The 19,869-nt window shown below is 41.3% G+C and overlaps 1 protein-coding gene across 1 annotated transcript in view; it reads right to left on the bottom strand.

The window, feature by feature from the left end:
- LOC124286454 (regulator of telomere elongation helicase 1-like) overlaps window positions 1–19,869 on the bottom strand; it is a 148,641-nt gene that overhangs the window by 113,052 nt on the left and 15,720 nt on the right. The window contains 4 exon segments of the mRNA XM_046722835.1: window positions 2,288–2,353; window positions 4,784–4,868; window positions 6,909–6,993; window positions 17,128–17,188. Of these exon segments, the coding sequence (XP_046578791.1) occupies window positions 2,288–2,353; window positions 4,784–4,868; window positions 6,909–6,993; window positions 17,128–17,188 (297 nt within the window).

Here is a 19,869-nt window from a genome sequence, read left to right as displayed (position 1 = left end):
TATATAGCAAAGTGGAAGGAGAGTACTGAAAGGTTGGCATGTTCTGGTCCAGAAAGGAGCACAAGCACCAATTTCAGACGAAGTCAAATTTATTGCCATGGAAACACACACAAAAAAATATTTCATTCGGAAATCCAAAACTGTTAAAAAGACCAGTTCAGCACCAGACCTATCTATGTGCCAAGTTTGGTGAAGAAATATTGAACGGTTTTAAAGTTCTGCTCCGGAAAAGAGCACTACCACCAATTTCAGTCGAAGTCAAACTTGTTGCCATGGAAATGCAAAAAATATCTTATTCAGAAATCCTAAACTACCAAAAGGCACCAGTACACCTCAAGACCTATGTTCCAAATGTGGTGAAGAAATATAGAACCTTTTTTATGTTCTGCTCCGGAAAAACGAATGTGCACGGACGAACAGAGTCAATTTTTATACCCCTGCAAAACACGTTGCTGGGGATAATCCACTGTGCTCTCAGGAGATTAAAAACAGTGTAAAGACTGCTGGGTGTTAATATAAGTTGTAAGTTCAGAAGTAACCTGTGATGTCACGCTTCCAATTGTCGATGACCTTCCACTGGTCCTGGCACTAGCATCAGTTTCTTCAGGATTGATAATCTGGTTTTGACTGACTGACTGAGTTTGATTTTACGCCGTTTTTAGCAATATTCCAGCAACATCACGGCGGGGGACACCAGAAATGGGCTTCACACATTGTACCCATGTGGGGATTCTAACCCGGGTCTTCGGCGTGACGAGCCAATGCTTTAACCACTAGGCTACCCCACCGCCCCTAATCTGGTTTTGAGATCCAAAGATAAGTGAGTGAGTAAATGTGGCTTTAAGCCGCATCAGCAAGTAGGACTGAGAGGAGTAAAGCAAGCCTGTTTGGGAGCAGCTATTGTCAGAGTCTCTTGCCCTTAACATGGGTTTGCTTCTGCCGCCATGCCATTGGAGTTCACTGGTATCTTGTGTTTGTGAGGAAAAGTTTGCAATGACTGGTCCTTGCACATTTCTAACATGAAAGAATCTTGTAGTGATAATGTCTTCTTTTAGGAGCTTTCCTCTAATCCCGGCTTTTCTCGAAGGTTCGCTTGAGAGCATTAGACTGGACGTCCCAAGTCCTACAGGCTGACGACTGAATTCGGCTTGTGATTAAATATGGACATCTCTGAAAGACCACAACTTGGGAGGTGAATGAAACTTGGTCAGCAAGCAACTCTCCCAGCATCTTGAGGATGCTTTCTAAAACACTGAACAAATGCTCTTAATCAGTCTCAAGTTCCATGGACTATTACCGATGTTCTTCATGAATGGCAGGTTCTTCACAAGCCAGATTCCTGCAGTAAAACCAGTTAGTGTATGCTCCAACATACATTATGTGTCATTTCCTAGAATCCATCTCCTTGATTCTGTTCAGGTAGACATTCATCTTATGGGTGAGTCTTCAACAACTTGTTTTAGGCTACTTACTGCATCAGCCTTAGAGAGACATTTGTCTGCTGAAGAGTCGTGACAGAAGAAAAGTATGGGAGCTATGAAATGTCTCCTCCAGTGGTTCAGGCTCTGTGAATTGGAGCTGGTTGAATGCAAACAGGTGGGCTGAGCTTATCAAATACAGACGATGCATCCTCAAAACTCACAAGCTTAGATTCAGTAGAATCATAATCTCAAGTGTCCTTATAGGAAGCATGTGAATAGATAACAGCTGATGATCTCGTCAAGGGAGACCTGACCCTGCATGTCAGCTTGTGGCATGTGGTGTTCTGTTTGGTGGTACTACTGGTCTCATGGTGTGACCTCCTTCACGTCTGGGGAATGTGGAGCAGAATGAAACAATTGCTAAAGGCTGTTTCTTCCCCCAAAACTGCTGCAAGGGAGGTAACAGTACTACATACTACTGTCCACACTACATGTTCTGAAAGTTCCTGTGACTACGGCTTGACGAGAATCAGAACTGCATTCCCTATCCTTAGGCTCCCATGCATTTTGAAAAACTTAAGAATATGGTTAGAGACACATGGTTAAAACATAGGCAAAAACTTGCAATACTGCATTGACTTCTGTATACCAATACCCATTATATTCTAGAAATATATACCTGAGTTACGGTACTAAACAGATCGTCCACATGGAAACTGGATAAGTACCTCTTGAATATCAGTTGACATTTCTGGGAACAAGCATGCAAAGTTTCAGTATCAAAGGTCCTGTGGGTTCCAAAGGGAAATGCTGATAGATGCCAGACAAATAGTATATGGCAATGGTTTAGATATTTATAAACTTACCAAATTGTGTGCTTCATCGAAGATGATTATGTTGCCTTGTAGTTCCACTCCATGAGCTCTCCTGGACTAAAGACAAACAAGACAATTGTCAACACACACTTTGTTCTGGACTTAAGACAAACAAGACAATTGTCAACACAGACTTTCTCCTGGACTAAAGAAAAACAAGACAATTGTCAACACACACTTTCTCCTGGACTAAAGACAAACAAGACAATTGTCAACACAGACTTTCTCCTGGACTAAAGACAAACAAGACAATTGTCAACACAGACTTTCTCCTGGACTAAAGACAAACAAGACAATTGTCTGTACACACTTTCTCCTGGACTAAAGACAAACAAGACAATTGTCTGTACACACTTTCTCCTGGACTAAAGACAAACAAGACAATTGTCTGTACACACTTTCTCCTGGACTAAAGACAAACAAGACAATTGTCTGTACACACTTTCTCCTGGACTAAAGACAAACAAGACAATTGTCAACACAGACTTTCTCCTGGACTAAAGACAAACAAGACAATTGTCAACACACTTTCTCCTGGACTAAAGACAAACGAGACAATTGTCAACACAGACTTTCTCCTGGATTAAAGACAAACAAGACAATTGTCAACACACACTTTCTCCTGGACTAAAGACAAACGAGACAATTGTCAACACACACTTTCTCCTGGATTAAAGACAAACAAGACAACTGTCAACACAGACTTTCTCCTGGACTAAATACACGCAGCACAACTATCAGTACACACTTTCTCCTGGACTAAATACACACAGCACAACTATCAGTACACACTTTCTCCTGGACTAAATACACGCAGCACAACTATCAGTACACACTTTCTCCTGGACTAAATACACGCAGCACAACTATCAGTACACACTTTCTCCTGGACTAAATACACGCAGCACAACTATCAGTACACAACTATCAGTACACACACACTTTCTCCTGGACTAAATACATGCAGCACAACTATCAGTACACACTTTGCCCTGGACTAAATACACAACTATCAGCACAACTAAATACACACAGCACAACTATCAGTACACTTTCTCCTGGACTAAATACACGCAGCACAACTATCAGTACACACTTTCTCCTGGACTAAATACCAGCAGCACAACTATCAGTACACACTTTCTCCTGGACTAAACACACGCAGCACAACTATCAGTACACACTTTCTCCTGGACTAAATACACAGCAGCACAACTATCAGTACACACTTTCTCCTGGACTACAACAACTACACAGCACAACTATCAGTACACACTTTCTCCTGGACTAAATACACGCAGCACAACTATCAGTACACACTTTCTCCTGGACTAAATACACACAGCACAACTATCAGTACACACTTTCTCCTGGACTAAATACACGCAGCACAACTATCAGTACACACTTTCTCCTGGACTAAATACACACAGCACAACTATCAGTACACACTTTCTCCTGGACTAAATACACACAGCACAACTATCAGTACACACTTTCTCCTGGACTAAATACACACAGCACAACTATCAGTACACACTTTCTCCTGGACTAAATACACACAGCACAACTATCAGTACACACTTTCTCCTGGACTAAATACACGCAGCACAACTATCAGTACACACTTTCTCCTGGACTAAATACACACAGCACAACTATCAGTACACACTTTCTCCTGGACTAAATACACACGCAGCACAACTATCAGAACACACTTTCTCCTGGACTAAATACACACAGCACAACTATCAGTACACACTTTCTCCTGGACTAAATACCAATACAACTATCAGTACACACTTTCTCCTGGACTAAATACACGCAGCACAACTATCAGTACACACTTTCTCCTGGACTAAATACACACAGCACAACTATCAGTACACACTTTCTCCTGGACTAAATACACGCAGCACAACTATCAGTACACACTTTCTCCTGGACTAACTATAACTATCACAGCTTTCTCACAACTATCAGTACACACTTTCTCCTGGACTAAATACATGCAGCACAACTATCAGTACACACTTTCTCCTGGACTAAATACACGCAGCACAACTATCAGTACACACTTTCTCCTGAACTACATACACGCAGCACAACTATCAGTACACACTTTCTTCTGTACTAAATACACGCAGCACAACTATCAGTACACACTTTGTCCTGGACTAAATACACACAGCACAACTATCAGTACACACTTTCTCCTGGACTAACTACACGCAGCACAACTATCAACACACACTTTCTCCTGGACTAAATACACGCAGCACAACTATCAACACACTTTCTCCTGGACTAACTACACGCAGCACAACTATCAGTACACACTTTCTCCTGGACTAAATACACGCAGCACAACTATCAATACACACATTTTCCAGGACTTAGGACAGAAAAGACAAATGTCATCTGCTTGTTGTACAATCAATTCCATCACAACTTTCAGGAAGATAAGCAATAAACTTCAAGGCTTACTTTCGGATCCAGCAGATAGTTGTAGGGCATGAAGATGATGTCAGCATCTGACTTCAACTCTCTGGCCATGTAATATGGACACAATCTGAAAATACAGAACAGGGGGGTCAGCTAATGTTCGTATTTCAAGTAGTATTTGGGGCAAGTTTGAAATCTGGCACTCCAATCCAATCTGCACCACAATGACCAGTGTAAACTGTCTGTCTGTCTGTAAACTGCGCTGCACCAGTCTGAACTCAAAACTTGCAATGTTAGCTTCCAGAACCATTTTCTTCACAGTTTACCTGCAGATTTGACTGCATTTAAGATGACTTTACACCTCATGCTGCAAATTAAAACTCAGCTTTGGATGTGTATCTCCTTAGTTAAAACAGCCAGGGTGCTGGCAAACACTGGACTGATAAAACATAGTACACAACAACCATCTTCAGATGTAGCCAATTCTTGCTGGGTTCTCTCTGTAGTGAAGAGTTGCATCGAATTCATTTATCAAAACATTGGGAGTGAGCAATTTCCCAATCATGACCCCATCTCCATCATCTACAAATGTCATCTGCAAGCAACAGTAACATACACCACACACACATAGATACTATCTTGCCTCACACATAAACGTCGTTTTCTGATTGGCTGAGCGCTCTTCTATTTTTTTCAATGTACCCCGCTTACAAGCGAGTAACATTTTCTATGTACCCCGCTGGGAATGCCGAACTCATTTGGTACTTGTAGTAGTAATGCTTTATCTCGAATAACATTGAATCACTTATGATGTATGGGAATTACTGATGTTTCGCGAATGTAAATTGATGGAAGGGAGATAACTCTAAATTTGTTTTTCTTGTCGTCTTGTTGTCTGGTACTCTATACTATGATCCGAGACCCGTGATTCAAACTTACCATTGAGGTGTTTGGTAAGATAAATACTTTGTTCACTGGTCTCGAGGGGGACATGGGCTGATGTACCCTCGATGTTTGTTATGTTCATGCCCTTCACATGAGGGGACAGTCCATGGTAATTACTTGATTATCTATGTACTTCCATTTTCTCCCTGTGAGCCAGATGTCTCCATCCAAGTGTCAGCCCGATAAGTCACAATGCAAAATAAGACCAATTGACAACAAGCAACACGTTTGAAGCAAGGTGTGCTTTCAATTAGATGTTCCATCGCAAAACTTAGGTTTCAAAAGAACACAGATATATCTAAGGATATTTTTTACATAAACCTGCAATTACAACTAGCCAAAACAGAGGCTGGTCCGAGGCTTGACAATGGCCCTACGACAATAACACTACAGTATTTCTGACATTGTCGCTTTACAGCTGAGCCCTGTTTAGCTAAGTTAACTTCCCCTTCTTCCCTCCATGAGTAGAGGACATAACATGTATGCAAAACAGATGGCCCATCATGTGCATGTACAAGTGACTACCTGAGAGTAGTCACCCATACACCTGACTACCCGAGAGTAGTCACCCATACACCTGACTACCCGAGAGTAGTCACCCATACACCAGACTACCCGAGAGTAGTCACCCATACACCCGAGAGTAGTCACCCATACACCTGACTATCCGAGAGAAGTCACCTATACGCCTGACTACCTGAGAGTAGTCACCTATACACCTGACTACCCGAGAGTAGTCACCTATACACCTGACTACCCGAGAGTAGTCACCCATACACCTGACTACCCGAGGTAGTCACCCATACACCTGACTACACCTGACTATCCGAGAGAAGTCACCTATACGCCTGACTACCTGAGAGTAGTCACCTATACACCTGACTACCCGAGAGTAGTCACCTATACACCTGACTACCCGAGAGTAGTCACCCATACACCTGACTACCCGAGAGTAGTCACCCATACACCTGACTACCCGAGAGAAGTCACCCATATACCTGACTACCCGAGAGAAGTCACCTATACACCTGACTACCCGAGAGTAGTCACCTATACACCTGACTACCCGAGAGTAGTCACCCATACACCTGACTACCCAACCTTGGACAACCATATGGCTGAGGAAGCTGTTTCAGTATTTCTAACACTGACTAGGTATTTTGACTTTGGTCACAGTCCTCATAGTGATGAATTGATACATACAAATGAGGTGTGTGCTCACTTGTTTTTCTTTCCCTTGGATACCAAGTCTTCAATGTCCACAACAGAGCCCAAAATCTGACGTGTTTCACTGTTTTTTTTCATATCTGAAAAAAAAAGGCAGACAGTTGACACTTCCAAAGACTTGTCTGTCTTCCGCTCTCACTGTCTTCTCTTACTTGATTTTTACATTCTTAACCAAAGCTGACGAGGAGTTTCTTATTTTTTACTTAAAGATCACATATACTCTAGGGGGTACAAATACATAAATCACTAACTGGCATCGCTATAAATGAAACCCTGTCATTAAAACTACTCACTTCGGTCTTTAATTAACTTAAATCGACCTTTTTGACAACAGTGCACAATTCTCACCCGCAAACGAAATTTCAACCAATCAGAGCGGGGCGTCTCTGTGACATCATATGAGGAATAGATATGAGGGCCGATGCAGAATTCATCTACATTTCAGGGGGTAAATTATCTTGTTTACAGGTTTGTATGAACCTGAAATCGTGACAACTGTTGTGGAAAATGAAAGTTATATGTTCTCACAATCTACTGTCATTTAATTTTGTCTCCTGCTTTGCCTAGTTCCCGAGTTACAACTTGTTTTCATAGACGCTTCTGTCAAAATCGCTTGGTGTTGTTAGGCCTTATTTGTATAATGAATGATCCAAATTGATCCCATTACTGTGTTTATTTACCTCGATATTTAATCATGTCATGTAAAAATCTGTTTGTATTCTCAAAACAGTGTCGGCCCATAAGTTTTCACATGCAATACAGTAATTAATACTCCCTTGTTGTAACCCGTGTTAGGTGGTATAAACCTACACATGTTATTTGTCATCATTCACTTGATGGTCAGTTAATGAATTTATAACAGGTATAATTAGTGGTAACACACTTAGATTACCCAACAAAGGATCCCATTTGGCATTTCTTGTGTCTGGAGTAAATATTCAACATTATAAACATCGATCAAAGGATTAACCGATAACACGTTGATTGACTAATTACTTTTATCTTACACAGCGGATTTGTCAAAAGGTAGTGTTTATGTATGTAGATTTACTAATCTATACTGAATACACTCTGTCGTGTCGGTGTCTGCGTAAAAACAACGTCCTTCTTTCAAAGGATTAACCGGCAATACATTGATTGCTTGCCCATTATTGGCTAACTAAATTACTGTTTTTAAAGAAAGGCGGACATTATGCAATTAGTTGCCAGGTGTGCTATCTTGGGCGACCAATGAGACTATACACCAATGTGAAATACCTGAAAAGGTTTATCACTTTTTCGTATATTAAACTGTTAAAAGACACATCACTTGGAACAGCTGCAGATGAATGGCATATCACTCGTTTTTGTGGATATTGATGGATACATTCCTCGAACACAGTAATAGCCTGACATTGTACCTATAACTTTAATCTGTTTTAATTTTAACATATTTGCATTTTGTTTTTATTCATTTGTCGTAGCATTCAACAGAATCACTGTTTTCGCCGTGAAGTGTAATGAGACAGACAGCATACACTAGGGTGTGTGTGCGAATTATGATTCACATTGGCAAACTATAAAATATGTAGATATTACAGTTCTGTCATAAATTCACTATAAGTATCAGCAGATCGTCTGCTTTTTATTAAGTTTCAAAATGCATACAACTATGATAACAAACTAATTAGGATCATAAGACCAAACATATAGACGTACATTGACTAGTATCTACATACTTGTGAGTGGACGTTAACCATGTGAATGTAGCAAGACATTTATCGCGCAGTATTGTGACTTCGACCCCCACCTCGCTTCCGTGCAAGAAATCGTTATGTTATAAGTTGTGTCATGCAAAATCCTTTTCGTTATGACAGTGTAGGAAAGATGTAGAAAATCTAGCCTGTCCACAGGACTGGCAGGTCAATTTTTTTACCAGTCCTGCCAAAATCTAGCCTGTCCTCCAAATATAAATAAAACACCTTCGGCAGTAAATATTCAAAAAGGTTATAATCATTATATATTTGTCATTGGTTTGCTAAAATTGACCCGACATGAGGACGGACTAGATATTTTTTTAACCCGTCCTCCACAAAATTCACCCGTCTCGGACGTTGGGACGGGCTATCTTTCCTACACTGGTTATGATTCCAATACATATTTAACTACGAGTAGAAAGTAGTTTTGATTTTCTAACTTGATGAAAACAAACCATAATCTCATTAATTCTAACAAACTTCAGCCCGTCACTTTACGATTTTAAAAAATGACGGCTTCCTGTTGCGAACACCAGCCAGTCTGAGGATAAATGCTATTTAGGTTTGTTTTCACCGACTTACAAAATCAAAACTACTTTCTACTGGTAGTAAAATATGTATTTGATTGATGGCCAATAGGATTTTGCATGACATAGCTTATAACATAACAATTTCTCTCGTGGCAGCGAGGTGGGTGTCAATATAATACTATTATTGTTACTTCGACCACAACCTCGCTTCCGAGGAAAATCTTTATGGTCATCAATCATATATATATTTTACTACAACTAGTAAGTAGTTTTGATTCTTTAACTTCCGTGAAGCGATCTGAACACAAGTATGATATCGTTTCAGGCTTCCACAACGCTCGCTTCGCACTCACAAACATAACCCATTTAGCACGAACTGCGGGGTCCTGTGGAAATCTGTGCATGGTGACACCATTGCCCGACCCCTAGGAGCAATTGACGACAAAGCAGCGATTCGGCATGTCGTCGTTGATGTCGAGAAATCATCAAAATGATGAGCTTGCTACACACTTTCTATACAACTAACTGAAAATCGTTCCTCATATGACGTCACTGCAGTGCTCTGGCGACAGAGTTACGTAACCTGTCTCTGGTTTCGTTGGCGGGCGAGAGTGAAGCAGGCAACTTTTTGGCAACTTTCAATCGCTCGGTATTAATTAACCACAAGTTTTTTAAGAATGAATTTTGTGGTCCGCATAAGTCTAACCACAAATCTTTCATATGTAATAGTTAAAGAGTACAAAAAAACATGTAATTTTTTGAGTAAAATTGATATTTTATACTTATCCTGACTCATGCTCTTTTGCTTGTCTCCTTCCTCTTGCGAACATAGTGGAACACTTGTATCTCCCTAATTGAAGTTCCCTTCAATGTAAAATCACTAATTAGTACACCACGAGTTACCTCCCTTCCACAAGCGCGGGAACGAGGGCGCCACCTCTACCCATGTGCCTCACTCTCTCCTCATATACTGAGCCCAACATTTGAATTTACAGGGAAATCCAAAGTGTTATTTGGGGAGGATGGGAGGGCTGACCTCATGAGTCAGGATAAGTATAAAATATCAATTTTATTCCAAAAATTACATATTTTCCTTATCCTGACTCATGCTCTACTTGTAGAATCCTACAGAGCGGAGGTGGGAATATATAATACTTTGGATTTAAATAATTAGTGATTTGAACTGTGATGATTGTAATAACCCTATGGGAACTTCATAAGGCACTGAACTGATGAATTCCTGCTGCTAACTTATCAGCTGCCATATAAAGGTTATTACAATGTACTTATTATGATAAAGTATATATAACATTAATACAATGCTTAAGACTAATAGACTTAAGCTTGTTAATATGCTAGTATAAACTCCTTAGAGTTTGTTAGCTAAATTACTTTAAAATATAAACATAGTACTAAGCTTAAGATATGATTAAACTTAAGCTAATTATATAATAGCAAAACTCTTTTTAGAGTTTGTTAGTTAATGTACTTATATGATATAGACATAGTGCTGAGCTTAAGATATGAATAAGCTTTAGCTACATATATAATAGCAAAACTGTGTAGAGTTTGTTAGCTAATATATTTTTACAATATGAGTATAGTACTGTGCTTAAGATATAATTAACTTAAGCTACATATATAATAGCCAAAACTCTGTAGAGTTTATTAGCTTATAGATTTATAATGTAACCATAGTACTAAGCTTAAGATAAGATTAGACTTAAGCTAAATGTATATAGCAAAAAAACTCCTTAGAGTTTATTAACTAATATACTTTTATGTTATAACCATAGTACTGAGCTTAAGATATAATTAAACTTAAGCTATATATATAATAGCAAAACTTAAGTAGAGTTTTGTTAGCTAATACATTTTATAATGTAACCATACTGCTTAAGATATGATGAAACTTAAGCTAATTGTATAATAGCAAAAACCCTTTAGAGTTTGTTAGCTAAAATACTTATATGATATAAACCTAGTATTGAGTTTATGAAGGAAACCTTAAGCTACATATATAATAGCAAAAACTCCATGAGAGTTTGTTAGCTAATATACTTATATGATATAAACATAGTATTGAGCTTTGAAGGAAACCTTAAGCTACATATATAATAGCAAAAAACTCTGTAAAGTTTGTTAGCTAATATACTTATATGATATAACCATAGTATTGAGCTTAAGATTTGAAGGAAAACTTAAGCTACATATATAATAGCAAAAACTCCGTAGAGTTTGTTAGCTAATACAAGTTATAATGTAACCATAAAGCTTAAATTATGATGAAACTTAAGCCAAATATATAATAGCAAAAAACTCTTTTAGAGTTTTGATAGCTAATATACCTATATGATATAAACATAGTACTGCTCTTAAGATATGAATAAGCTTAAGTTACATATATATAATAGCAAAAAACTCCGTGAGTTTGTTAGCTAATACATGTTATAATGTAACCATATTGCTTAAGATATGATGAGACTTAAGCCAAATAGCAAAACTCTTTTTAGAGTTTGTTAGCTAATATACTTATATGATATAAACATAGTACTGAGCTTAAGATATAAATAAGCTTAAGCTACCTATATAATAGCCCAAACTCTGTAGAGTTTGTTAGCTTATATATTTTACAATCTGAGTATAGTACTATGCTTAAGATATAATTAAGTTAAGGTAAATATATAATAACCAACTCTGTAGAGTTGTTAACTTATATATTGTATGATGTAATAATCATAGTACTGTGATGATAAAAGAACTTAAGCAAATTATATATAGCATGTAGCTATTTAGTACTGTTATAAGATAAGTAGAAATCTGTAAGATTGACTTATCTTCTCCGAGGAACTGTCAACTGTTGTCGCGAGGACCATGGGATCAATTGGTGGATACCTGAGACGCCCTCGGTGATGATATCTCTCAGATAATGGTTGGCAACCACCATATCGGATCTCCAGAAAATAAACCCTCCATTATTTCAATTAACATTGTGTAGATCAATTGTAGAAGTTAGCGCTCTAATATCATGAGTATTAAAAGCTCATGGAGGGTCGGATTGGGTCCATCCGTCTTGTATGCACGTAGTATGACAGTTCTGATCCAAACGGAGATATAGTACGTGAGATTTCATTCTGCGTAAGTTGAGGATAGAGGAAATAATCTGTTGCATTATTCCCTTCTGTTTGGTTCGGTGGAGATAAATATACAGTGCTCTTGCTGGCCATCGTGATAGAATCATCGTGATCATGGAGTCCAAGTATGTCATCCAGGCGTGTTCATAAACCTCACTTGTGAGGTGTTGGAACTTATATTCAGATCCCCAAGTTGGAGGGTGAAACTTCCGTTTTAATTCTCCAATCAGAAAGTTTAAGTATGTTTACTAACCATCTAGTTGTGTTAGTAGCTTGATTATGAAATTCAGCTGTAGTCTGAGGCGGCTGTGGATTTAGATCCACTTGTATCCACGTCGTCTAGGTTATTCGCCTCGAAGTCCTTGACGATGTAGGTGCACAACCAGGTGTGTCTGTCCTCGTTGAACTTTATGTAAAATTGCCTGACTGCCGCGTGTGCCTCGTCCCTAACTTGACAGGGGAGGTCTCTAACCTGAAGAAAGCAGCCCAATCATGAAGGTTCAGATTAACTGGACTGTAAGGAGGCTTGCTCGATCACTGATATATAGTTGTCATTTGTAACGTAAGTCTTGAACTGTGAACTAAGATCGACCTCTCGTGAGGTCGATGTCCAACGTGGTCCAATCAGAACAAGGCATTTTGATTCTGTAGAATACCCAGCGCTGTGATGTCACCGGTGTAGCAGGAAAAACCTTGTATAAAATCTTGCCGTCGTTGATATTAGCACAATCGTCGGTCTTCACCGTAGCTTCCCTCGGTTACCCGAAAGTGACCACGTGTTTGAGGGTTAAAGGTAAACGCGAAACCTCCGGCCAAATACCTCGCTCTGTAATATTAATGCTGGGTAGGTTATTTTCCTGGCTGTCGAATGTAACTTCAGTTTCGAATATAATTCCGACTTCCTTATATAAAAGGTACAATAAACTTGCAAGTTGTCAGCTTGTAGACTGTATACATGAATGTATCGTCATAATTGTAGAATTAAAGCTGAACTTGTTGTACATATTTCTTCTCAGAAACTTTGACGATTATGAGTTATACTTTCGCTGTAACAAGGCTGCTGTTCAATTTCGATATTGAATTGTCTGCAGATCTGCGTAATGGTCACGCATGTAGATAATCGTGATCAGTAGTCGGGGATTGCATATTCTAGCAATCTATACGGAAAGGTTGATTTCTGTGAAGATCTATGAAACGTCGTTGACCAATTAATATAGCGACGTTCTGTGTTGTAAATAGCCTGTGCAATTGTCTTCGCGTAGGCTTATAGACGGCATATAGCATACAGTTGATAGACAACTTAAGCGATGTCTTTGAACGGACTGACGAAGTAGCTATATATGACGAGTGGCTAATATATGGAGACCTTGGAGGAGATTTCCTCGGTGGGCGCCGGAGACTTCGCCAAGCTCTCGAGTATCCATTCTAGATTTTCTGTGTGAGGTAGACTTGGAGCCACTTAGCCTTCACCTTCGCGAAGGTATCGAAGTCAGAGCCCGATCAGTATATATATAATATATGAGCGCTTGCTTCAGCGAATCGACCTCTGTGTTCAACAGGAGTGAGTGAGTGAGTGTTTTGTTTTACGCCGCACTCAGCAATATGTGGGGGATTCGGTGAAGCGCCTTCTCCTCCGTGGCGTCCCTTGTAACTGGTGAGGCTCTAGCTCCTTCGGGGAGGTGGCCTGGGACTTCCTTAGCGAAGTGTTTAGAATCCGATCAATATATGGCGCTAGCTTCATACAGGGTGTGGTTCTTGCTGGTTCTGCATAAATAGAGCCGAGTAGATCATCCTATCATCTTCAGAAGTCGTGTCACGAAAATCTGGTGATAAGAATCTCATTGATCGTTCTAGATCTATTAAGGCCAAGAACATACGCCTCTGGCGTTTGAACTGTTATGGCTTTATGGTAGGCTGTGTCCACATACTGTGGCACCGCAGCAATCGAGTCGATCGGAGGTAAGGTGATGGCGTCTGCCTCTGCGTCTTCCTTTATCAGGTATGTCTGCTTGAAGCTGCCACTCTTGGAAGGTGAAGAGAGATGTAGGTTGTTTACCATCCAATATCGTATCTCAGCGTCTGAGAAAATGATGCCTCCATCATTTTCTATCCCAGCATCGCTGATGAGAGGTTGATGCTCTTCTGATGGTGGACTGTGTATTTCTATCTCTATGTCGGGTGACGCCGGGAGACCTGACTGTAGACTTGTGTGCAGACTTGTGTGGTGACCTGTGAGACGATCGACGTGGTGATGTACGAGGAGATCGGCGCGGTGAACGGCGCCGGATCGTGTTGGTGATCTGCGCCTATGGGTTGACCTTCTCGAGACCTGTGAGGAGAATGTTGATAGCTTCAGCCGGCTCTTGTGTAGTCAGGTGTCCTTCGCTGAAGGCCTTCGCAGCTTCCTCTGCCTGGTCCTGGGGAACGGCGATTTGACCTTCAGCGAAGGCTTCCGTGAGGTCTGATGGTCTGAGTCCGCATCTAAGGATGAAGCCGAGGAAGGTGATGATCTATCCGCCTTGCGAAGACCTTCGCTGGGCTGTACATCTGGGTCCTTCGTCGAGGTGGTCTGCGACTTCCTTCGCCGGCTGTGGCTTCGTGGCTGCTACGCTGATGGGGGTGCCTCTGGGGTGTCGTCATGCGTTGGAACCTCTGCGAAGGCTCAGGCCTTGGGCTGGCTGCTTCTCCAGTCTGTAGTGGCCCTCCATCATGATCATGATTTGCCGCAACAGTTCATCTGGGATGGTCTGCGACGAATTAGTCGGTGCCCTCTCTGCGATGTTAGCGCCGGGGCCCTCAGGGAAGTCGTCTGACGTCAGTGTAGAGACCTCAGGCTGCATGGCGATCTCTGCTGATGTCACTGTAGCTGTCTCCGGTCGCTTCTTGTGACGTACGTCGGGGATGATGATCGGCTGATCATCGTAGAGGCCCAGTTCAGTGGCTGGAACAATCTCGGTTGAGAAAGTCCTAGTGTTGATCTGCGCTGACATCACTGTTGTCGACATCGGTCATTCTTTTGATGTACATCAGGTATGATGATCAGCTGATCATCATACAGGCCCAAATCTGCGACGGGAACAATCTCGGCTGAGAAAGTTCAAGTAGACTTCGTTGATTTCCCCTCAGAGGTCGCGTTGAGATGCAGTAGAAAACCCTCTAGTCTTCGGCTGCGATGATGGGATGTCTGGGGAAGCAGGACGCTTCTTGGAGGCGGCGGACTACGTCCCACGCCTCTCCACCACTCTAGCGGAACACCAGACGGGAGGGGGGTCGACCAACAGCAGTAGACTGGCGAGGGGCTTCAGGTGTATCAGTCATGGCTAGACTCTGCATACACGCCGACCTTCGCTGCTGCTGCCTCAAACGCAGTAATTATTTATTAAAGGCAGAATTGGATAAATTAGTACCGCGAACTGCAACGGAATAACCTGAAACATGGCGCAGTACAGCTAGGGCATATTAAATGCAGATCAGCAGCAGAATAAAACGTAATGTGCAACAGTACAGAATTTTTATCAACGCGTAATCCACTGAAACCACACGGTCCCGTGAATAAACAGTAGAAACACGACTTTCAAATATCAATATATAATTGTTGAAGAATACTAGCTAAACCTCTATAGATGTCTATACGAGGTAACTAACTAAATATAATCAAAGGATATAGTGTGTCGGGAGACACAGGCGCTCTCACGTCCAGCTCACTGGGCGAAGAAGGAGAGAGTGAGGCACATGGGTAGAGGTGGCGCCCTCGTTCCCGTGCTTGTGGAAGGGAGGTAACTCGTGGTGTACTAATTAGTGATTTTACATTGAAGGGAACTTCAATTAGGGAGATACAAGTGTTCCACTATATTCGCAAGAGGAAGGAGACAAGCAAAAGAGCATGAGTCAGGATAAGGAAAAATAAAGTTTATTTGTTCTTTAAAGCATCCCAACTAACAGAGGAACAAGAAGTCAGAGTCATCAATATGCGCCGCAATGGTAAAATACTCTTCATAAATATGTCAACTAGTTATGACTATATCAAATGTTACATTGTCCTTCACATTAATCCAACGAAAACATATATACATGTCAACTATTCATATACTAGCATGCTTGTATGAACAACAGGCTGCCTGAGTGCTTCCATGGTTTGATGTACATCAATGATGTTGATACTGGAAATAGAGTGGTAATGTTAAATTATATCATTAGGTTCTTGAATACCAACAAAGTGGAAGGGGATTATTGAAAGGATTTAAAATTCTGGGCCTAGATTTTCAAAGCCCTCTTAGCGCAAAGATAGTCTTAAGTTAATGTTAATGTATGGCACTTACGACTACTTTAGAGCTATGAGAGCTTCGCAAATCTACGCCCTGCTCCAGAAAGGAGCACTACCACTAATTTCAGTGAAAGTAACACTTGTTGCCATGGAAATGCAAAATCTTTTTTTTTCTTCAGAAATCCAAAACTACCAAAAGGCACCAGTCCACCACCAGATCTATCTATGTACCAAGTTTGGTGAAGAAACATTTTAAAGTTCTACTCTGGAAAGGGGAACCAACACCAATTTTAGTCAAGTCAAAGTTGTTGCCATGGAAATGCAAAACATATTATATTCAGAAATCCCAGACTACCAAAAGGCACCAGTTCACCACCTATCTATGTGCAAAGTTTGGTGAAGAAATATTGAATGGTTTTTATGTTCTGCTCTGGAAATGATAAATTTGCATGGACAGATTGAGTCCAAAATAATACCCTGCAAAACGTGTTCGGGCAATAAAGAGTGGTGCCAGTGAGGGTATTACTGAATGGGGATGATGTATACTCACCATCCAGCACATTGTAGTAATGGCATCTTCTTGCCTGCACCTTGGCCCTGCACATGAGCACCTACAGAACACAACAAACAGAGGAACCTAGCAAAACACTACAAGTATGTCATTTGTACGAGAAGGAACATCATCCTGATTTACAAGTTGTAGAAGAGCCTTACACACCAAATGATCATTTTTGACAAGTACCAAAGAGAAGGTTGATAAATGTCAGGATATTCCAGACAAAACAAGTGTTTGCCACTAATGTGTCAATGTCCAGAAGAACGAAATATTTATAACATATTTACTACTTTTGTTTTGGGTCACATACAAGAAATGACTGGTGCCTGCATAATCACCCAATGTAGGCTGTCAACATAATTGAAGACACTGGATGCAATGCTTTATGAGATATCGTGTTTACATAAGTTTGAAAAGTGGTCAAATTGTCGTGATGACCTTGAAGATAAGGTCAAGGTCACCCAAATCAAATGGTGTCTGCGTAATCCCCCATGTAGGCTGTCACCAAATTTGAAGATATTGGGTACAACAGTGCATGAGATATCGCGTTAACAAGAGGTTGAAAAGTGGTCAAAGTGTTGTGGTGACCTTGAAATGAAGGTCAAGGTCACAAAAACCGACTGGTGTCTGCTTGATCTCCCAAGGTAGGCTATCACCATATTTGAAGACATTTGGTACAACAGTTCTTGAGACATCGCGTTAACAAAAGTTTGAAAAGTCGTCAAAATGCCATGGTGACCTTCAAATAAGGTCAAGGTCACCAAAACCAACTGGTGTCTGCGTAACCCCCCAATGTAGGTCGTCACCAAATTTGAAGACATTGGATCGGGACGTACGTATGTACGGACGGATGCCACTGAATACATAGTTCCTCGTTTCGCATTGCGGCCGGGGACAACTACAGGTAGGTGGTCAGAGGTCAGGATATTCCAGACAAACCTACAGGTAGGTGGACAGAGGTCAGGATATTCCAGACAAAACTACAGGTAGGTGGACAGAGGTCAGGATATTCCAGACAAAACTACAGGTAGGTGGACAGAGGTCAGGATATTCCAGACAAAACTACAGGTAGGTGAACAGAGGTCAGGAAATTCCAGACAAAACTACAGGTAGGTGGACAGAGGTCAGAATATTCCAGACAAAACTACAGGTAGGTGAACAGAGGTCAGGATATTCCAGACAAAACTACAGGTAGGTTGACAGAGGTCAGGATATTCCAGACAAAACTACAGGTAGGTGGACAGAGGTCAGGATATTCCAGACAAAACTACAGGTAGGTGGACAGAGGTCAGGATATTCCAGACAAAACTACAGGTAGGTGGACAGAGGTCAGGATATTCCAGACAAAACTACAGGTAGGTGGACAGAGGTCAGGATATTCCAGACAAAACTACAGGTAGGTGAACAGAGGTCAGGATATTCCAGACAAAACTACAGGTAGGTTGACAGAGGTCAGGATATTCCAGACAAAACTACAGGTAGGTGGACAGAGGTCAGGATATTCCAGACAAAACTACAGGTAGGTGGACAGAGGTCAGGATATTTCAGACAAAACTACAGGTAGCTGGACAGAGGGCAGGATATTCCAGACAAACCTACAGGTAGGTGAACAGAGGGCAGGATATACCAGACAAAACTACAGGTAGGTGGTCAGAGGTCAGGATATACCAGACAAAACTACAGGTAGGTGGACAGAGGGCAGGATATACCAGACAAACCTACAGGTAGGTGAACAGAGGGCAGGATATACCAGACAAACCTACAGGTAGGTGGTCAGAGGTCAGGATATTCCAGACAAACCTACAGGTAGGTGGACAGAGGTCAGGATATACCAGACAAAACTACAGGTAGGTGGACAGAGGTCAGGATATTCCAGACAAAACTACAGGTAGGTGGTCAGAGGTCAGGATATACCAGACAAAACTACAGGTAGGTGGACAGAGGGCAGAGATAGGATATACCAGACAAAACTACAGGTAGGTGGACAGAGGGGACAGAGGGCAGGGTCATATACCAGACAAACCTACAGGTAGGTGAACAGAGGGCAGGATATACCAGACAAAACTACAGGTAGGTGGTCAGAGGTCAGGATATACCAGACAAAACTACAGGTAGGTGGACAGAGGGCAGGATATACCAGACAAACCTACAGGTAGGTGGTGAACAGAGGGCAGGATATACCAGACAAAACTACAGGTAGGTGGTCAGAGGTCAGGATATTCCAGACAAACCTACAGGTAGGTGGACAGAGGTCAGGATATACCAGACAAAACTACAGGTAGGTGGACAGAGGTCAGGATATTCCAGACAAAACTACAGGTAGGTGGACAGAGGTCAGGATATACCAGACAAAACTACAGATAGGTGGACAGAGGTCAGGATATTCCAGACAAACCTACAGGTAGGTGAACAGAGGGCAGGATATACCAGACAAAACTACAGGTAGGTGGACAGAGGTCAGGATATTTCAGACAAAACTACAGGTAGGTGGACAGAGGGCAGGATATTCCAGACCAAACTACAGGTAGGTTGACAGAGGGCAGGATATTCCAGACAAAACTACAGGTAGGTTGACAGAGGGCAGGATATTCCAGACAAACCTACAGGTAGGTGGACAGAGGTCAGGATATTCCAGACAAAACTACAGGTAGGTGAACAGAGGTCAGGATATTCCAGACAAACCTACAGGTAGGTGAACAGAGGGCAGGATATACCAGACAAAACTACAGGTAGGTG

This window comes from Haliotis rubra, unplaced genomic scaffold (genome assembly GCF_003918875.1).
Source record: "Haliotis rubra isolate DU_JTF1 unplaced genomic scaffold, ASM391887v1 Scf110, whole genome shotgun sequence".
Classification (NCBI taxonomy): domain Eukaryota; kingdom Metazoa; phylum Mollusca; class Gastropoda; order Lepetellida; family Haliotidae; genus Haliotis; species Haliotis rubra.
Note: the sequence above shows the minus strand (reverse complement) of the source record. Positions and strands in the feature narration are given on the sequence as shown.